General features: G+C 42.2%; 1 protein-coding gene across 6 annotated transcripts in view; it reads right to left on the reverse strand.

Moving 5' to 3' along the window:
• MYO3A (myosin IIIA) overlaps positions 1–19,710 on the reverse strand; it is a 2,295,212-nt gene that overhangs the window by 1,776,803 nt on the left and 498,699 nt on the right. For all 6 annotated transcript variants that reach the window (XM_069648154.1, XM_069648153.1, XM_069648152.1 and 3 more), the window contains exon 10: positions 3,376–3,531. In XM_069648154.1, the coding sequence (XP_069504255.1) occupies positions 3,376–3,531 (156 nt within the window). The remainder of the gene's footprint in view (positions 1–3,375; positions 3,532–19,710) is intronic.

Consider the following 19,710-nt stretch of genomic DNA (forward strand, 5'->3'; position numbering starts at 1 on the left):
AAAAAACTCATGGACAAAGGCTGTCCCTGGTATATCCTGAAGTGGATCATTCAACTGCACTCAAACACCTCTATACAGATCAGGATAAATAATGAAGGCTTAGTATCGCAACCAATAGAGACCACACATGGCCTAAACAGGGTGGTTTACTAGCATCAGCGTCATTTAAGGGTCAGCCCTATTGCCCTTCTTGAACTTTGGGATGATGATTGAACGTCTCCATGAGGTGGGTATTTCGCCTGACATCCAATGCTCCCAAGTGCTATGAAAACTAAGGTAATTCAATTTGGTACAATGAAAGAGCGGTGTGCTGCCCATCTGTGGCCTTTACAACAGGCAACCTTAAATACAGTGTCGTCATATATCTACATAGGCACTTTTGTCACACATAATCCGAATTCCAATGCTGATGATCATTGTGTTAAACAAAAAGTATTAACAGCAGTGTCTCAAGCCCGTCTAATCAAAATTAAGTATTGCAAGTTTTCCTTGATCGCAATAATAACTTACTACAAACAAAAGTTTGTCCCAGTTATAACCTATGGTACTGAGGCCTCTCTGAAAAAATCATATAATTACTGGGCAGTTATTGAGGGCTGCTATTGGAAACGAGTTTTGAACCGGCCACTGTCTCAACCTATATGTATTGTGAGACATGGATTGGGTCTCTATATGCCATTAGCAAATGAAAAATTTGCTCACTCTATAGAAAATGTGTAATGTCGGTCGACAAGTCTGGTTTAATAAACATCATTGCGAAGTATCTCTTATTTTCAATGGATGTGTTTCCTTTGACCTGGAGAACAAAAGCGCAGGAAATCATGAGTGAAAGAGGTATATCAACATCATTATTATTAGAGAATCCAAATAAAGCCAAAACACTATTATGGGAGTATGACTGGATACAAACGCGTAGTGCATGTACACGATATCGCAACATTCACCGATACTCCCTTTAATCTGAAACGCTATGGCACAACTGAAAACTATCTGATGATTTTCCCTAGTTCACGATTGCGAGATGATTTCCTGCGCTATCGGCTGAACATTTGGCCAACCCATGAACTTCTATACAAATGTAAGTTAATACCTGTGAGTGAACTACCTTGTCGATATTGCAAATCTGCTGTAGAGACATTGAAACATCTTTGTACAGACTGCCCACCATTACTCATGCAAAGAATTACACATTTCAAACCTTTATTACAGGATCGCTATGGGAATTGTTGTTCTATTCTAACAGGCAGTTGGTAAAATATGCTATTCTGAACTTCCTGTATAGCTTGAAACTTATGGACAAAAGACCAAACCAAAGTAAATTGTGATTAAGTGATTGTTTTTACACTATTTTGACTATGAATGGAGCATTGGTTTTTTATCTTGATTTGTTATTTGGAGCTATTATTATTTTTAGAATTGTCATGTACATTTTCTTCTTCCTTGAAGTATTTAGGCATGTCATATTAATGATCTTTTCTTTTTCACAATTGTATAACTTATAAATGTTACAGATGATGAAAAGAATTTTAAACTTTGTGTAACTGTATTTGTTGAAAAATCAAGTTTACTTGATTAAAACAACTTACAAATAAAAAAAAACATGTATCACAAATTGCTGCATTTTCACCCTCTTTAGGGTTCACTGTGCAGAAATGTGTCTGTGACAGAAAGCCATCTGAATAGCTTGAGCATGATTTTCAATATAACATTAGGATGGTAAATCTGACACTGAAATTGAGGTCTGCTAATCAGATCCCACTTTCATGATGCTCTATGCTCGAAATGGTAGTGCAAACATGTAACTCTACTGAGCCTGTCTACTGACACCTGCCAACAGACTTATGGAACCTAATGTTGAAGCAGCCAGGGTCTGCCTATAACATGTGCTGCCAGAACCTGGTGGTATATAAATGTAAGCCATGTCCAGTTTTAACACGGTGGTCTTTGGGAATCGAAAATTATACTGGGCAAAACATATTGGCTTTTTATTGTCATCTTGGTTGCTAGTAAGTCTGGGCTGTATTACTCATCTGAATCCAAAATCAACTGAATTTTTACTGTGTTCAGGTTCTGCCAAACTTGCTGACATTTTCAGAGATTCATAAAAACGAGTTTGGGCAAGCATATTTACCTATCTAAATACAGGGAAGACGATTATGCTGGTCACCATAACTCCAAAACCTATATTGTTCTCCCCACTATGGGGGTCATTACGACCCTGGCGTTAAGGGTTTAACGGTGCTGTAAAAGGTGTCGGCGCCGTTAAACCCTTAACACCTGATTACGGGGTCCCTTTACGGGACCCGACCTTAATGGCTGGTTTTACCAGCCGTTAAAATAGGGTGCCGCAAAGGGACCTCGGTGCTAATTACGGTACCGCAATTGCGGTACCGTACTTAGCGCCTTCCCCAGTCCCATTGAGCCCTATGGGAATGGGGAAGGGCCATGGTGAAATGGGGAAATACCGCCCCGCCAACCTTGGAATGGGGTGGTATTTCCCCATTCCACCATGGCGGAATTGTTACAACACCGGCACCAACCATGGTGCTAATAGCGCCATGGTTTAGCGCCGGGGTTGTAATGAGGACCTATGTAAAAATAGCACTGTAGACCTCGTGTGGGGTGATTATACCAGGATAAGTACTCCTCCTTCTGTGTATTTGGCAATGTTAGTGCATCCTGAGGTTGCAGCACTATTAATACTTTTAACGGCATGGTGCTTCCTTACAGTGGTGTGTCATTTATTACTAGTGGTAATGATCCATGTTGGGTGTTGTTAAATGGGGGAGGAGGTATTTGTGCAGCCAGCAAAGAAATCTTTTCTTACGATGGAATGGCATGTTTTACTGTTATTAAGTGCAAAGCCAATATGATGTGTGTTGCTACATTGGGGTGGGGCATTTGTACAGTGAGCAAGGACTGTGGTATGGCTTTTTTAAAGATAGCATTACGAGCAATTACGAGCAAAGCCAATGTGAGTGTTCTTAAATGGGTAAGTGTATATGCGCAACCTATCCTTGTAGGTATCCATCAACATTTCAAATAAGATTAGGTTTCCTCAATCTTCTTTTTTATTAATTTAAAACAACTTCCACCTGCTAGAGTTCCCATACCGATAGTAGAAAATCCACTCTTCACACCTCTTCCGCCAAGTCTGTAAATGCTGCAAATACACGCTTATAGCAAAACTGCCCTTCTAATTTTAAAATAATTTTGAGTCATAAGTATAGACATTGAATGGTGGGCAGTGGGCACTCTATTGAAGTCAATGGCCCTAAAGGAGTGGCTAATGTCACAAACATTGCTGACCCATACGACCTACAGAGTCCCGAATAGGAATGGGGTCTTTCAATAGTAAATATAATAACAGCATACCTTTTCTTTTCTGAAATTCCCATTTGCTGTTGGACGTCAATGAATTCCATCAGTTGTTTCTGTAAAGCCTTGTCTTTGCCTTCAATCTGCTTGATGAAAGTGTGCTTTAAAAGGTCACATACCGCCGGGCGCTTCTCAAAATCTTTTATTAGGCAACTGTATTGACAGAAAATAGGAGAAATATGTGAAGTACCATGAAGGTCAGCAAAACCAAATACATTGGTTCAAAAGTATGTTTCTATTTGAACATGAAAAAATAATTGTTGAACGATTTTTTAATCAAAGCGATACAAAATGTATCATTCTGGGAATTCAACATCTGAATTAGGATGTTCTTATGGGTTTTTATAAATTAAAATCGACAAGAAAACCAACAGATGTGGGTGCCATGAAGCTATCGGACTCCAAGCCCTGTTCCCGCCACAAAGGGTCTTCCTAATTGTAGACAGTCTGATACAAGCAAAACAAATACGATTCGGAGTATTTCTCCAAAACAATCAGTCAGCCCATCACTGGGGCCTTCATGGTATGTGAAATGTATTTCATTTACACTAAGGGCCTCATTACGACCCAGGCGGTAAGTTACCGCCTGGGCCGTGACTTTACCACCATGGCGTAAACTATGTTTACGCCATGGTGGTAGGCGGACTTACCGCCCCATTCCAACCTTGGCGGGGCGGTAAATCCCCATTTTCCCATTTTCCCTTCCCCATTCCCATTTTGCCCTATAGGGCATAATGGGAGTGGGGAAGGCGTTAATTACGCCACCGTAAATTACGGTGGCGTAATTAACTCCATGGTCCCTTAGCGCCATGGATTTTAACACATGCTAAAAGCAGGTGTTAAGTCCGCCATGGCGCTAAGGGACCTCGTACTCAGGCGGTAAGGGTCGGCGCTGTTTACGCCGCCGTAAAACCCTTACCGCCTGAGCCGTAATGAGGCCCTAAGTGTGTAATCTCGCAAATGTACAAATGCCATAATGCAGGCAATCCTACATAATTTTTCAAAAGGAGACAACTCAAAAATGGATTTTGAAACATCACCCTATATAGTCTATTCCATCTTTATTACTGTCAAGTTCTGAATTGCTAACAATTAATTAGTTGCTATGCCTCATTACAAGTATGGCGGAGTGGGCAAAAAATTGGTGGTAACGGAATTACTGCCAATATTCTCGCTCTGCCATTCTACGAGTATGGCCCTGGAGTGTAGGATTTACCTCCAATATGATCCTGGAGGTGAATCCTCCAACTCACCACCAAAGAATTGGCAAAATAGGTAGAATTACCTCAGCAGTTATTCCACTGCAGTAATTCCACCAAAAAAGTACCATAGTTCTATGGACTCATATAAGGGGTTTTATACCAATACCGCCCCTTGTAATATAGCAGTAGCTCAGCCGGACCAAGTGGCGGTAACGGTATTCAGTAAAACGGTATTCCGGCAAATTTACTGCCAGAATACCATCCAACTCATAATGAGGCCCTAGTAAGGTCTTGCAAAAACCATACCCCGAGACAGGGTGTACTTCTCAGTTCCACAGAAAGATAAGTGATTATCTACATTGTTGCACTCATTTTGAACACTAATGCTCCAAACAATGTAATCCATTTGGTAAATCTGTGTTTGCTATAACACTATACATTGATTTTTCTGTGCATTTATTTAAATCTGATGCACTTTTTAAAGTTACATTCCTGTGTGTTCCCAACAGTCCGACAACCTTTTGTATTCATGCCTTCCTCACCCAAAACTGCTGAAAAGAGACCAAACAAAATCAATTAATTTCATAAAATGTCCATAAAATCAAAAAACACTCCTGTGTTCTCTGTGTTTTTTGAGTAATTAGAGAAAACTATTGCCATGTCCCAAAGCCCTGCACTACCCTCGTTGTAGAAGAGCACACATATTTCTCATTTGGGCTAGCTCATTCGCTCACAGGGTGTCACTGAGCATAATTATACAAATAATACTCAATGACTGTGTAAAAACGTACCGAATCTGGAGATCCTTATGCCAGGTATTACACTGTGACCTTTGGGAGTAGAGACCTGGATTAACCCCCACCATCTAAAAACAAACCCTGCAGTTCTGGGGGTTGCAGCACTATAAATACTATTAATGGCATGGTGCTCCCTTACAGTGGTGTGTCATTTATTACCAGTGATAAGGATCAAGCCAACATGTTGGGTGTTGTTAAATGGGGAAGGAGATATTTGTACAGCCAGCAAAGAAATCTTCTCTTACGGTGGCATGGCATTTTTTACTGGTGTTAAGTGCAAAGCCAACATGATGTGTGTTCCTACATGGGGGTGGGGCATTTGTACAGTGAGCAAGGACTCTGGTATGGCTTTTTTAAAGATAGCATTATGTGCAATTACGAGCAAAGCCAATATGAGTGTTCTTACATGGGTAAGTATATTTGTGCAACCAGCAAGGACATTTTTTTCTTAATGTGGCAGGGCATTTTTACTGACATTCAGGGCAAAGCCAATAGGAGTAAGTTCTTACTCATGCAATGTAGTTCCAGAGAAAGCATTGACAAGTTTCTTTTGTAATGATCATTACTACCATTAAAGGACAAAGCCACCATGAGTATGCTTGTATGTAGGAATCCTGACATATATTAGTGCAGCCAGCATGGACATATATGGGAAGTCATTATGAAAATGTTTTCCATAGTGGCAAAATACGGACAAATAAGGATGTATTCAAATGTGTTGAAAAATGCTCCTGTGCCCTGCTGGGGACTTGGAATCTAGTGGTGCTTTTCATGTGTTACCTTACAAAACTGAGCTTAAACTTAAATTGGGTGGCTTTATCCACGTGTTCACTCACAATATGCTGGAAAAAGGCACGATTTCAACCCATTATTAAAAAAAGAAGAGCATCCAACCTCTCTGAGCCCGGTCTCCCCTGCATATTTATGGGAAAATGTTTACTCCCCTCCAATTAAAACCTTCATTGGCTGCCAGTGCACAATGGGAGGGGTAGATGCGCAATTAAAATGTGTAATGGCTTTCCTTTGTAACTAAGGAACACCGCTGATTATTAGGACAATAGAAGCAAGTTAGAACCATGTAATTGTAGAGTCATATTTAGACTAATCCTTCTTCTGCTTCTCGTGCCTGCTCATAGTGGAACAACAGGATACCGACTGTGTGGTTATAGTCACACTGAACAAATGACTAATTTCCCAAAGTGATGACATAGATCCTATTCTGCCACCTATTTCTATACTGCCGGTAACATGCCTCAGGTTAATTATTGGTCATGGTATTAACAGAGATGGTATGGTATGGTATGGTATGGTGATGTTTATTTATAAAGCGCCTATACACAGTCTGAATGCTTGATAGCTGTCTGAGGTGGGTTGGTAAAGCATTGCATGAAATAGATTGGTCCTAGAAGAAAAATAATTGTCTGCAACAAATAAGCATACTTTTCTTTAAATATGCATACCCATAGTGCATTGCTCAGTGGCTGTGAACTACAGGTGACCTTCCCGAGATGGCCACTGGGTGGTGGCCTGGCATGCGTAGGTTGTTGGCTTAAATAGACCAATCTACTAGCAGATCTTGTAAATAGTCCTGATGGGAGGTGTTTCAAATGTATTAGTAATAGAACACTTCTGTTTGACAATATGGTATTAATATGGTGTGTTAGTTCAAAGGGAGTTTGCCTACATTTGCAGATCCTTGAACATCTTTTAAGAACAATTGGATAGTTACGTAAAATTATTTGGTCTGATAGCCAGTAACCTTGCCTAGCATTTAGCTAGTTATTTACTGCACCTCAAAGTACTGCTAGGGCCTTCAGAAACTGATTACTAGCATGCGTAAGTAATTACCTGAGTATTCGTGGTGAATTGCTTCATAAGCTAGAATGTCCAGTGAATTCATCAACCAACAGAGTAAAAATAAAGTTACAAACTAAAACATCTAGAAGGCATATGTTAAGTGTGGCATGATGTGCAAGCCTATCGTAGATAAGGGATAGATAGCTCAGGGAGTTACGTTCTCGCCTCAAACACTGGGTCAGCATACACTTTGCAAGTTTAAACCCCGCCTGGCGGAATGGGCCCTGTGTCATTTCATTGTGAGGCATTTTTACGATTGCCTTTTATACGTGTACAAAATAACAAAAAAGGGCATCGAATTTTGTTTTTGTTTTTGGGATGGTCCCCTCAAAAACCCTGCCGCCAACATATATTTTTAGCTATTGCCAACCCCCCAACCCCTTATCTGCCCTTGCCCACCCCAGAAAATGTCGTTAACCTTTTTCGTAATTTCTTACACGTTTTAAATGCATGCGTAAAAAGACCTAGCGATGAAAGGACGTTACACCGGCGGGATCAACCCTTCCTCCTTCCATCATTTATACATTTTAGTGGAATACAATAGGCAAATACAAGAGCTTTTATTGCAGCGCTTGGACGATTAAGGAACCGGGCATGATACATTATTTCAAAGTGTGGCATTTTATATTTGTTAATGTATCCCCTACTGCGCGTTGTAAGAATATTGCAAGTCACTGAGGAGTTCCATGACCAAATAAAGGAGCGCGGCAGAAGGTCACGGAAAAACAAGCCGACTTTCGATATCCTTTTCACATACGGTAGGGGGTATTTTATTCCTTATAATACACGGACAGGCAGGCATTATCATCCCCTTTAAAACCTCTCCTCTTGCTTAAAGTAATCCGAGGGATCTTCCATTTGCAGGTACATATCATTATTGTTGAATCTTTTTTGATTAAAAACTAAACAGCTAATATGCAGCTTCAAATGTATTTCAGAAAAACAGCTTAAGCAGTTTAATCAAATGCATCTAAAAACGGTTTCATTTTGTGTTTTAAAATAAGTAACAACATGCAGATTCCTGCACTCACGTTTGAAACTCCAGCAGTGCAAAAAGTAAACATACCACTATAAAATGTTCCCATCGGCTAATGGCTGTAAAGTATCACAGAAAGCTATTCTACAAGAATGCATCTGCAGAGCATTGGTCTTTAAATGTGTGTCGCAGCAGCGGCAGCTGGAATTCTGCTTCCTGCTGGCTCAAGCAGCAGGCATTGTGACGTCACAACTGAAGTACAAAAAGGTTATAGAGAAGTAGTGATGCTACCCTTTTATTAGAGGTAATGAAGAGAATTACAGCAAATGAGTAAATAATAAAATAGATGAAAAAAGATCAAGAGACATTACATATGATGCATAAAGAATGACATACCCAATTACGTCACATATTTCTAGTAGCAGACATTATATGCACCGCCAACCCGATTTGGCTTTGTCATGCTTCATTTGCACTGAACTCATGTGAGCATGCGCTCTGTGGATTGTAGTAAAAAGTGTTGAGCAGGGGGCCTAGCGTGCCCAGGCAAAAGCACCTTCTTAGTGGAATGAACTGGAACGGACTAGCACAAGCAAGGAGACTGTTCAGGAACGACCAGAGGCTTTCATATGGGTTTCGGGTTCAATGCCTTTCGTCAGATGTCATCGTATCAGAAATCATCATATGACATCATAACCGAAAACAAACAATGTGAAGGGACTGAACGTTAACAAATGGGTCCATTGTTTTGGGACGAGGTGGGATGAGAATGCAGGAAGGCCTAGTAGCAACTTCTCAAAGGGAATAGCACAAAATGACTGAGTGCAAAAAGTCTGACCCCCAAAAGTCTGACCCCATTTTTCCGCAGATATATATGTGAGGGGGGAGGAGGGTAAAGTTAATACAAATGTATAGGGGTAAGAGTCTCCCCTACACATATTTTTGCACAAAAAAAAAAAGTCAGACTTTTGGTATTCGGACTTTTGCATTCGGTCATTTCACACAGATCCTCTCAAAGTGTCCATAGGTTTTAATTCGATCATGTGACCTGTGACCTATAAAGGTAAGGTGTTTAGAGGTCAGGTGATGTTAGAATGGTCACTCCAGTTAGATGTGGGTTGCAGTTTTTTCCTTGGCTTGCAAGGCAAGGAATAAAGATGCCTCTGTTTGTCATCATCCAAAATTGATGCATAAGCCTGGTTTCTCTGACACAGGCCAGAAGTGAGGTAAGGATGAAAATGCAATAAGAACAATGTTTACTTTCTTGCAGGCCACGAGGTATGATACTAATGATAACACCACATCGTTATATATCACTTGAACCTTGTCCATGCCAGATGCCTTTTACTTCAATGAACTGCGTTTATTTGTTAATATTATCAAATGCAATAGTAAAGTGTGGAGGAGAGATGCAAACCCGTGCTTGCTGGGTGCCTACAGATCTGTGAAGCAAGTGCTTCACATACTGTTATATTTGGAAATGTCTTCAGTACCAGAATAATTTGGAAACATAACCGTATTGCCACCATTATAATGTGTAGCAACCAGTTGTAGTATGTAGATAAAACAAATCACTCGAATTCTGTGTTAATCGAGGACCTATACACATGTGAGTCTTTTCCGGAGAACGATACTGGAGGTGTGGGTCGGGGTGGGTGCAAGGCGTGTGGATACAATTTGTGCAACAAAGAGTGGGGTTGGGGTATGAGTCACCCGTCCTTACCACTGACAGGCACAATGCAAGATGCCGTTTAAGAAAAGAATTGCAGTGGAAATATCATAGAAGGAAAGCTCTACATCTTGCTAAAGTTAATTGTGCAATGCATAATAGGACAACTCAGAGGTACATTTTCATTGGAATCGCATGGCCTTGACTCGGTGGACAGAGGTAGTGGTGTAGAATTCTGAAAGATTGACTTAAGACTTTTTCAAATAGCACAAAGCTTCTGATCAATGTTAACTATTTCAGGCGAATAGCATAATAAGTTACCATCTTTGAATTACAGAAATGATTTTTTTTAATCACATTGGCCCTCATTCCGAGGTTGGTGCTAGTGATGGCGCTATTAGCGCCATGACTAGCACCAATACCGGTACCACCACCGACGTGGTGGGATGGGGACTTACCGATCCATTCCGCCTCTTGCAGGACCTGTAAGTCCCCATTTGAAATGCCATTCCCCATTCCCATTTGAGCCCCCATAGGGCTCAATGGGAAGGCGGCAATAACGGTACCGTAAATTGCGCTACCGTTATTGACTCCGGTATCCCTTTGCGGGTCCCGTCCTTAACGCATGCTAAAACCAGGCATTAAGAAAGGACCCGCAAAGGGACCTTGGAACAGGGCGCAAAGGTATTACCGGCACAGGTGTCTTTACTGGTGCCCGGTATCTCTTTGCGCCCGGGTCGTAATGACCCCCATTGAGTTTGTGGAAATCCTAAGTGTTTGCTTCATAATAGAAAGGGAAATCGTTTTATGTATTACTCTCAATATGTAAAGATGGAAGATTCAAGAAGTTTTGTTTGTGTAAAGTGCGTTGTTCTGCACATTGAAGCATTCTTCCTCACAGCAGTACAAACCCCATCACAGCCATACTAGTGTGAACCAATTCTCTGGAAATGCTCTGCCACTCCATTCATAGACCCATAGCATCTGACTGCAAATCCCTGTTAGAGAATCTTTTGTGAGGGTGCACCTTTCTCATTTGGGGTTGTACAGAGATAATGCACTCATTTCATTCAAGGTGCCAACACTGCTTGCATGGCAATGACTAAAACCAGCTAAATGCATGTGAATTCATCTTTTAAGGTCAGTAAATTCCCCAAATAGGATACTTTGTTCCTGTATGCAAGCCCACAAACAGAAATGAAACCACTGCTGGGAGGTGGTGTCTGGTGAAAAATGTGATATGATATGGCATTTATAATGCGCCTGTACACAAGCGTTTGCAGCTGGTTGAGCAAAAGCATGGCTACTCCCAGGCTGAAAAGGAAAAAAGGGTAAGTTAGACAATGTTGGAATACATGTCAATGCTAACCCTCCTAACCAAATTTTCCTTTTTTCTACCTTAGAGAAGAGTGAGCAGACGATAGACCTACATGACTTGACAGGACCACCAGAGTATTACCTGAGTTTACAGCGTGGGATGTAATCAAAGACCAAAGCCAACAGAACTGAACCTGCCAGCATTTATAACAAAACCTTCACAATGAATATGGGTCCATTAAGGCAGACTGTGGAGTTTCTGCAAGTAATACAAGGAAGTGCCATGTGAGAAAGGCCTACTTGTCATTACAAAAAGAAAAGCAGCATTTTAATACACTGTGGCAGAAGAAATGCAAAGGCCCCCTTCATATGGAAAGCAGGTTTTTCAAACACTGACACCAAAAGGAATTTGCATGGGTGTTTGGTGCAAGACATGAGCTAAATGTACCCCTGCTAACACAAAGATGTCATCCAAAAGACATGGGGGGTCATTACAAGTTTGCCGGTCTGAGAACTGCAGTACGGGTAAGCTTGCCAGTACCGTAGTTCCCGGACCGGAAAACTATGAGTTTTACTTGCGGGTGCCATTTAAGCTGCCAGGTCTGTCCTGGCAGCCATTCCGGCACCCGCGAGCAGAACTTGACTGTAGCGCTGGCACCGTTATCAAAGGTACCGGCGCTACCGTGCTCCCCATTCCCATTTGAGCCTTTTCGGGCTCGAATGGGGACTGACAATTACTGGCATTGCCATTGCCGGGTGCCAGAAAAAAACGACTCAGATGGCAGCCATGCTGGTAATTACCGGCATGGCTACCGCCATATTCGTAATGCGGCCCATGGTGTGTGTTAACAAAAAGTAATGTCTATTATGCTTTACGTGCAAAATACCAGCAAATATTTTGGTTTCCATAAAAGGTTCCTGTAGGCCCAAAGCAGACCGCTTTGTTTGTTGTGGGGCAAATGTCACAAAGGACTCCCGCACTGAAAGCCTGCCTTGCATCCTATCTGTTTACAACTGCAATAACGTGTGGCCGCTAAGGGTGTTATAAGCAAACCTCCCCCAGAATGGGAGTCTCTGAAAGCTCCGTTTGGTGCAGGTCAAATGGCCTACCCGGTGCATATCCGCAATGTAAGGGGGAGGCATGAAAACAGGGGCTAAAATCAAGGCTGACTCTGAAGAAAATACAGGAAGATAGAAGCTTTCTTCTATAGTGGTCCCCTTCAGATAAGAGGATAGGATGCCAGATGTCTGCAGTGGGGGATCTCTATGTTGGCCGGTGCATCCAAGGTATTTACGATCTGCAGCCTACACTTCAAACAATAAAGAGACTAATACATTAAAAAAAATCTACAGGCTGGCCCAGAATGGCAAATGGCTTGGATGTCAGAGAGATACAATTTGCATAACATGAAGATTTTATATTAATTTAAAAGGACTATTATCATTTAGGCATTTTTCTCAGCAACCAAATGTTGTGCTGCCTTCACTTATGTGTCCTTTTTTAGATCTTTCCAGGTGATTTTCTTGATTAAAATAATCCACCTGCGACTTAGTGAATTGTAATGATCAGCTAAAATGTGTTCCTGGCTGCACTGAATTTGAGAATTGGCGTGCTGGTGGAGGCAAAACTAGAAATGCAGGAAGTAAATTACACAATCCTAACTATTATACCTTTTGTAAAAACAAGGAAAAAAGTCAAACAGCCATGCAACACGGTGTGGATCTCGCTATTGTTCTATTAAATTCCCCATGATTAGCTGAAGCAGAATAGATGGATATATCATGGCAGTTACTAGTAAATCACAACGTTTTTGACACAAAACTCTATGTAAGGGTGTTACAAATGGAAATTGTCATATGTCTGCTCCAGACTCCTAAACCAATCCTTAGAGAGAGGCTAGAATTAGGGGTAGAGAGATGGGTAACTGTCCAATCCTGGTTGCGAGAATTCTTGCAGGGCATAGCCTATTACTGAAATCTCAATGGTGTCATTACTGGCATATAAAGTGCATACACTATGAGGAAAGAAGAGAGCTGCTAGAAGTTACCATCTGACTGCCACAAGTAAACACCAAAGGAAAATTGGAATTGCATCTGGGTGGAGCTGCCTATTGCTGGGGAACCCTAAAAAGCTGACTGGGCCCTATGGTGAAGAGTTGGGGGCCATCATTGAGAGTGGACTGACCAGACCCCTGCCCTGTCCTCCAAGAGGGTCCGGAAATGCAGCTAGCTTTCCTGAACTTTAAACAGAGGCTTTTAATAGAAATAGAATTGTGCCAATTGAAACCAAAGGTGGGGGAACCTTCTTGCATTAAATCCTTTACCTTTACAGTGGGTGGGTGGGCAAAACTGTATAGATCCTTAGTCTATTTAACTAAAAATATTAATTTAATAAATTCCCCTTGGTGGAACACCACAGGGTAATTTTTGTTAAAATTCAAAATTCACAAAGCGCATTCCCAGTGGGTGCTAACAACTATAGACTGTGATTTAAATTGGGTAATCCCACTGGTCCAACTTCCCCTAACACAGGCCTTTAAGTGGAGGGGGATTGAAAATCCAAAATTCTCAGGTAAAAAATAGGTATAGGAGATGGGTTAAGGGATGCTCTCCTCACATAGAAATGCCCAATGGCAGTACCAAATCTCAGTGGTTAAGACTACTTGCATCATTTAATTCCCCCACAGATAAACAAGTAACATGCAGTATAGGGAAAAAATGTCTGGATGAAATATATTAGTGATACATTTAAGGTGCCCAAAGAGTCAGTGGTGGAAGAACATAGCCCCAAACAAAGATTTAATTCTGTGTTTGACCCGTTGGTCATTGAAGCAAAGATTCATAGACTCAAGGCGTCTAAAGCGCCAGGACCCAATGGCTTTGCTAATGTTGTCCTGAATTGCTCTCTCACTTTTTGGGGGCAACTCTGCTGAACATACTGTATGCTAAGGTCTGCGAGGAGGTGAACATTCTTCTTCCTGGCACAGCTCTACATTGCTCCCGATCTATAAAAAGTGCAACAGATCGTCAACCGAGAACTTCAAACTCCTTGCAATGCTCGATGTCTCAGAATTGTTTTTGCTTCATTGATACTAGATGACTTGAAAAAGTGTGTTTGTTCTTCTAAACTGCTGGAAAATGTCCAAATTGTGTTCAGGAGAGGTTTGAGCAGGACCCACTGCTTTTAGCTCATGAACACTCTTACAAGGACATTTAGAACAAAAAACTTCCCTGGTCTATATGTGGCTATGATTAATTTTCATGCCGCATTTGATGCGGTTGATAGAGATAAGCTATGGATAAAAATTGAGGACTTTGGCTGCCAGAAAGACCTCCTAGCAGTAGTATGAGGATTACATGAGAAGACATCTGTACAGGTCAGGCTAGACATTAGGGGAGCCATTTCAGCACCTATAAGAACAGGTAAAAAAGTGTAAACAAGGCTGCACACTGGCCCCCTTACTTTTTAATATATATATATGTGTATATATATATGGCTGATCTAGCTGAATATTTAAGCCGTGTACACCTGTTCCCGCCAAGTATTGAGGGCGAAAAGGTATTTTGCCCATTTTACGCTGATGACCTTGTGCTGTGTGGCCACACCTTCTGCGCCCTGGTTACCGCCGGACTCGTTTTACCATTCCACCTCCATGATTCCCGGAATTACCGGGTCATTACAACCCCGGTTTTCCGGGAATCACGGAGGCGGAATGGTGTTAATCCCCAATCCCATCGAGTCCTATGGGACTCGATGGGAATGGGGATCATGGAAACACCGGCAGCATCTCGTAATGCTGCCAGTGTTTCCTTGTCCGCCTGCAGGCAGGCGGTGTTAAACCCGCAAGGTCAGACCTGGCGGGAACATCACCTCCCGCCTGCAGGAGTCGGGATCAGGCTGTCCGGAAACAACGGTGGCGGCGGGTTTACCGCCACCGTTATTTCCGGACCGCCCGAGTTATAATGAGGCCCAAAGTATTGTGAGTTGTGTTTTTCCCAACCAATTTGTGTGATTTATTTGTGTAACCAGAACTTTAATTGTGAGCCGCGAAGAAGGTGGCGTGTGTCATTTTAGTGTAATATCAATTATTTATCATTCGAAATAAATACAAATATATTTACTATACCCTGGCTTGGTTCTTGGCTTGCTTTAGACACCAGGTGTGGGAAGGGGGTGGGGGCGGTGTGGATTTGTACTCTTCAGTAAGGCCAGTGCTAAAAAATGTAAGCAAGTATAGCAGGACTACTTGATTGGGGGTGGGTAGGAATTCCCCAGGTTAAGGGTGGTCTCAATATAACTTGACAAATTTGGGGCTTGTCCGGGATCCAGAGTTATTATTGTTGACTCATGACAAGTGCACTGGTGACAGGATATTTATTTTGGTGTTACTGCATTGAGATAGATATAAGGTTGCCGTGTATTTTTACAAGGCCACTCTAACGCTTGATCCCTGAGTTCCAAGGAGGTGTATATGTGTAGAAAAATAAGACTGTGCAGAGTGCTAAGGAAAAAAGGAGATTGAGTAAGAATTGATTTTTGATTTGGCACTGTGTGTAGAAATCAATCAGGAACAGGGTCATTCTTGCCCCTGCACAAAGAAGGTTTTACAAAAGTTGCAAAAATCCATTTTAAAATGACTACCATAAAAGTGTGTGATGTCAGGAAGCACCTTTTGGCTATGCTATTCATTTGTGGAGAATGGGGTGAGGGTGAAGCTGGGCGTTGGCAAACCAGAATGGTGCAACAGGTCACCTCAGTGAGCACTGACATTTGATGTGAAGGTGGGCTATTGCACAAAGCATTAGAGGCATTTTATAAGACCTAAAAAGCGTGGGAAGAACTGAGCCAAATGGCTCAGCTCACAGCTAATTTATACTTCCACTTGCAGTTAGTGGAAGAGCAAGTGCAAAAGAGTGTGGGTGATGTGATGAAGCAAACTGAGGCCTGGAAACAGGCTCAGAAAGAAATCACACAGTTTGGAGATGAAGTGCAGCAGAGCAGAGGGTTTGAGTTACAACAAGAAAGGCTCATTGAACAACTACAGGATGAGCTGAAAACACAACAGCAAGCCATTGCAGAGAGAGAAAAAGAGATCACTGCACTGCATAATGCATGCACCGAAGCTGAAGACACCAAGTCGCCTGCATTCCCAATTGAAGGGCAAGTCTGGTCATAACATACGGTTGTTAGTTGACATTGTAGCCCTCAAACAACAAATTAGGGAACTGGAACGGGAAAAAATAGTCAGTCCATCATTAAAGAGATTGACTCTCAAAAGGAGTTTGATGAAATGCGAAACAGAATTTACAACTGGTCAAAGACCAAAATGCGTTCAGTTTCAAAGTGGATGCTGAGAAGGAACAGTCAGCCAGTGAATTGTAGGGTTGAACAAGAGAAACAGATTATTCTCCTGAAAGAAAAGCACCTTGAATATGCACGCAGCATACAAAGCTCACAGAGGGAGAATTAATCACTTCATCATGAGGTAAAGCAGACAAAAGTTTGGTTGGTAGTTCAGAGCAGGGTGCTTGACACTAATCAGGCCATAGTGTCAGAATTAAAAAGCCAGCTCTCTGACTACCAACAGGAAATAAGGAAAGTGAGACACAGGTGTGACAGTCTCACCAAGGACATTGAAAATGATAAACAGGCCCTGAGGAACCCTGATCAATCAGGATATGGGACAAGGCCCACTGATCCCAGCAAGGGCCTTATGCCAGTCATGTTCAACCTCTCATGTACCAGTAGGAGACAACCTCATGCCTGCCACCTATCAAGAACAGGTTGACATGAGGCAGTTAGACTTACACAGGCCTAGCCCAACTGATCCAGAAGGCCAGTTCCTGGCTGATATTGATGACTACTCATCTATAGCACACCAAAAGGAAGGTGGCCAGACTAGTGTGTCCTAGGAGACCAAACAGAACCTTGTGAGTAATTCTGACTCAGAAAACCCATATGATGACAAGATCAGGGAGTTAGAAATGCAGAAGATGAGGATACAAAAAGATCACCTGGCTCACTATGCTGGAAGAGAAAAGCCAGAGATTGAACACAGGAAGAGCTTATTAAAACCTCCATCCATTCCAGGGGATGGGGGTATTCGCCCCTACTACCTGAAAGGAGGGAAGAAGAGACTGAGTATAACTCTGGGCCTAAAGTAACTACCGGGAAAGTGACCCTGAGTGCTCACTGTGGTCCAGATGAGAGGAGTCAATATTCTATGACTCTGGGAGATGTTACCGATCTCAGAGAGATAGGGAGCACCTAGAAGACATGGAATGGAGTGCGCAGATTATCTCAAAGTCAGGAAATTAATGGACTCAGGTGCAGATGAAGAAAAAGACAGGGAAACAGAGCAAGTGTTTTGTGAAAAACCCAAATAAGACAAATCAAGACCATGAAGAGCTTCCTGACCCCATTCCATAAGAATGCCAAGTATTCAGTATAGGAGTACCTGGAACGTTATGAGAAGATGATGGCATAATTCTCCAGATCAGAAATGATGTGATTTGCATAGGATTTGCTAAATGTACTTTCTCACCCGAGTCCTCCAGTTTCTTTCCAGGACTGGAGGACCAGGATTATTATAAATGGTGCACCTATAAGGCAGCCATTTTAAAACATTTCTCCTCACACAGAAACGCACAGGAGGGCCGTAAGGCTGCACATAATTTGCAATGTGGGGAAAATCAGGTGCTGAGGGAGTTCGTGCAGGAGCTAAAATTGAGCATTTCATCAGACTTCCTGGTGAGCGAATACACATAGTTGGGAGTTTGTGACCACCTATTTCCATGCACTCTCCAAATACATAATTATTCAGCTGGTGTGCACCTTTTATGTGTACAGTACCCTGGATTGGGTAATTGAACAAGAGACCAGGATCTATGAGATCCAAAAGGGTTTATAGTGATGGCATCGAAAATAAACTGTCAACATACTAAAGCATCTAATACAAACCATCATCTGCTAAAGCATCAACAACCTATATTTTACATGTAAAAGTGCAATTCCATCTAAACCAGTTCATCGATAATATACATGGACAGGTTTCAATGGAAATGCACTTTTACATGTAAAATATAGATTGTCGATGCTTGGCAGATGATGGTTTGTATTAGATGTAGCATTTGCATGCTTTGTTTGTAACTTTAAAATGTTACATGGCGCTGTTGGTTAAGTATTGGGGGTTCTTCCCCCAAACCCCTCAACCTCCCGCCCACACCCCAACCCTAACCCTAGCACTAGCCCTAACCATAACACTAATGTAACCCTTCAGCTAACCCTACCCCCAACCCTAACCCTAATGTAACCCTTAAACTAACCCTACCTCCAAACCTAACCCCCAACCCTAACCCTACTGTAACCCTTAACCTAACCCTAGCACCAACCCTAACCCCCAACCCTAACCTTAATGTAACCCTTAAGCTAACCCTAACCCTAACCCTAATGTAACCTTTAAGCTAACCCTCGCCACAACCCTAACCCTAATGTAACCCCTAATCTAACCCTAGCCCCAACCCTAATCCTAACACAACCCTAACCCTAATCTAACCCCTAATAATAACATTACATTTCAATGGATACATCAAATTTTATTCAACGAAATGGGCATTCTATGGAATGTTATTTTGATGAAAAAAATTGATGGTTTGCTGTTAGATGGATTGTCATTCGATGGAATGACTGCATAACGTCCAAAAGCCAACTAAGAATAAAAACACACCCAAACCTCTAAGCTGTCTAACACACTTGCTGCTGCGAAGGTGGCAGAGATGAGAACCTGGAGACAGGGGACCTAAAAGTAACCCTTCTGCCAACAAGCAAAATAGAAGGCAGAAGGGACCCCTCACCCCAGCCCAATAGAATGGTAGTCACGCAGGGTCCCAGAAAATGCACCCTATATAAGCCCTAGGTACAAGGGTAACAAACCAATACTGGGGTAGGTTTGCACTCCCCGTGCCCAAGGCGGTTAACCAATCAGGTAAGTACTGCCCCAGAAAACTTCCCACCCAAAGTTATTCAGGAGAGAAGTATCACTCCACCTCACAAGTTGAACATTTTCTGCAGATATCTCCGGAAACAGAACTTCCAAAATAATCCTCTGTTATCTCCCCGATTCCTGGACAATAGATCCTTGAACCCAGGAGAAGGGAGATTCAAGTTGGAAAATTATGGGGGAAGTTTCCAGTACCTGAACTACTCTGGGAAAAGGGACGGTTACCCTTTTTGGGAGCAGCACAGCTATGACCCGAGACCTTCCTACAACCTAGAAAAGGTCTTGCAGCTGGAGTGACAGGTCCAGCAAATGACTGACCACCTGGGACGCCTGCTGAGGGCTCAGTCCAACCCTCAACCTAATTCTGTTTCCCAGATTTCCCCAACATCCAGGGCAGATGCCGCAGGTGGGAAATGACAGAAGAAACATACGACAAACCACAGGTTCCTGAGGAGGGGGCCCCGGTGGAGGGGAGATTTCAAGCCCTAGAGGAAGCTTAATTTCTCACCCAGAC

This window comes from Ambystoma mexicanum, chromosome 2q (genome assembly GCF_040938575.1).
Source record: "Ambystoma mexicanum isolate Mex_15411 chromosome 2q, UKY_AmexF1_1, whole genome shotgun sequence".
Lineage (NCBI taxonomy): Eukaryota > Metazoa > Chordata > Amphibia > Caudata > Ambystomatidae > Ambystoma > Ambystoma mexicanum.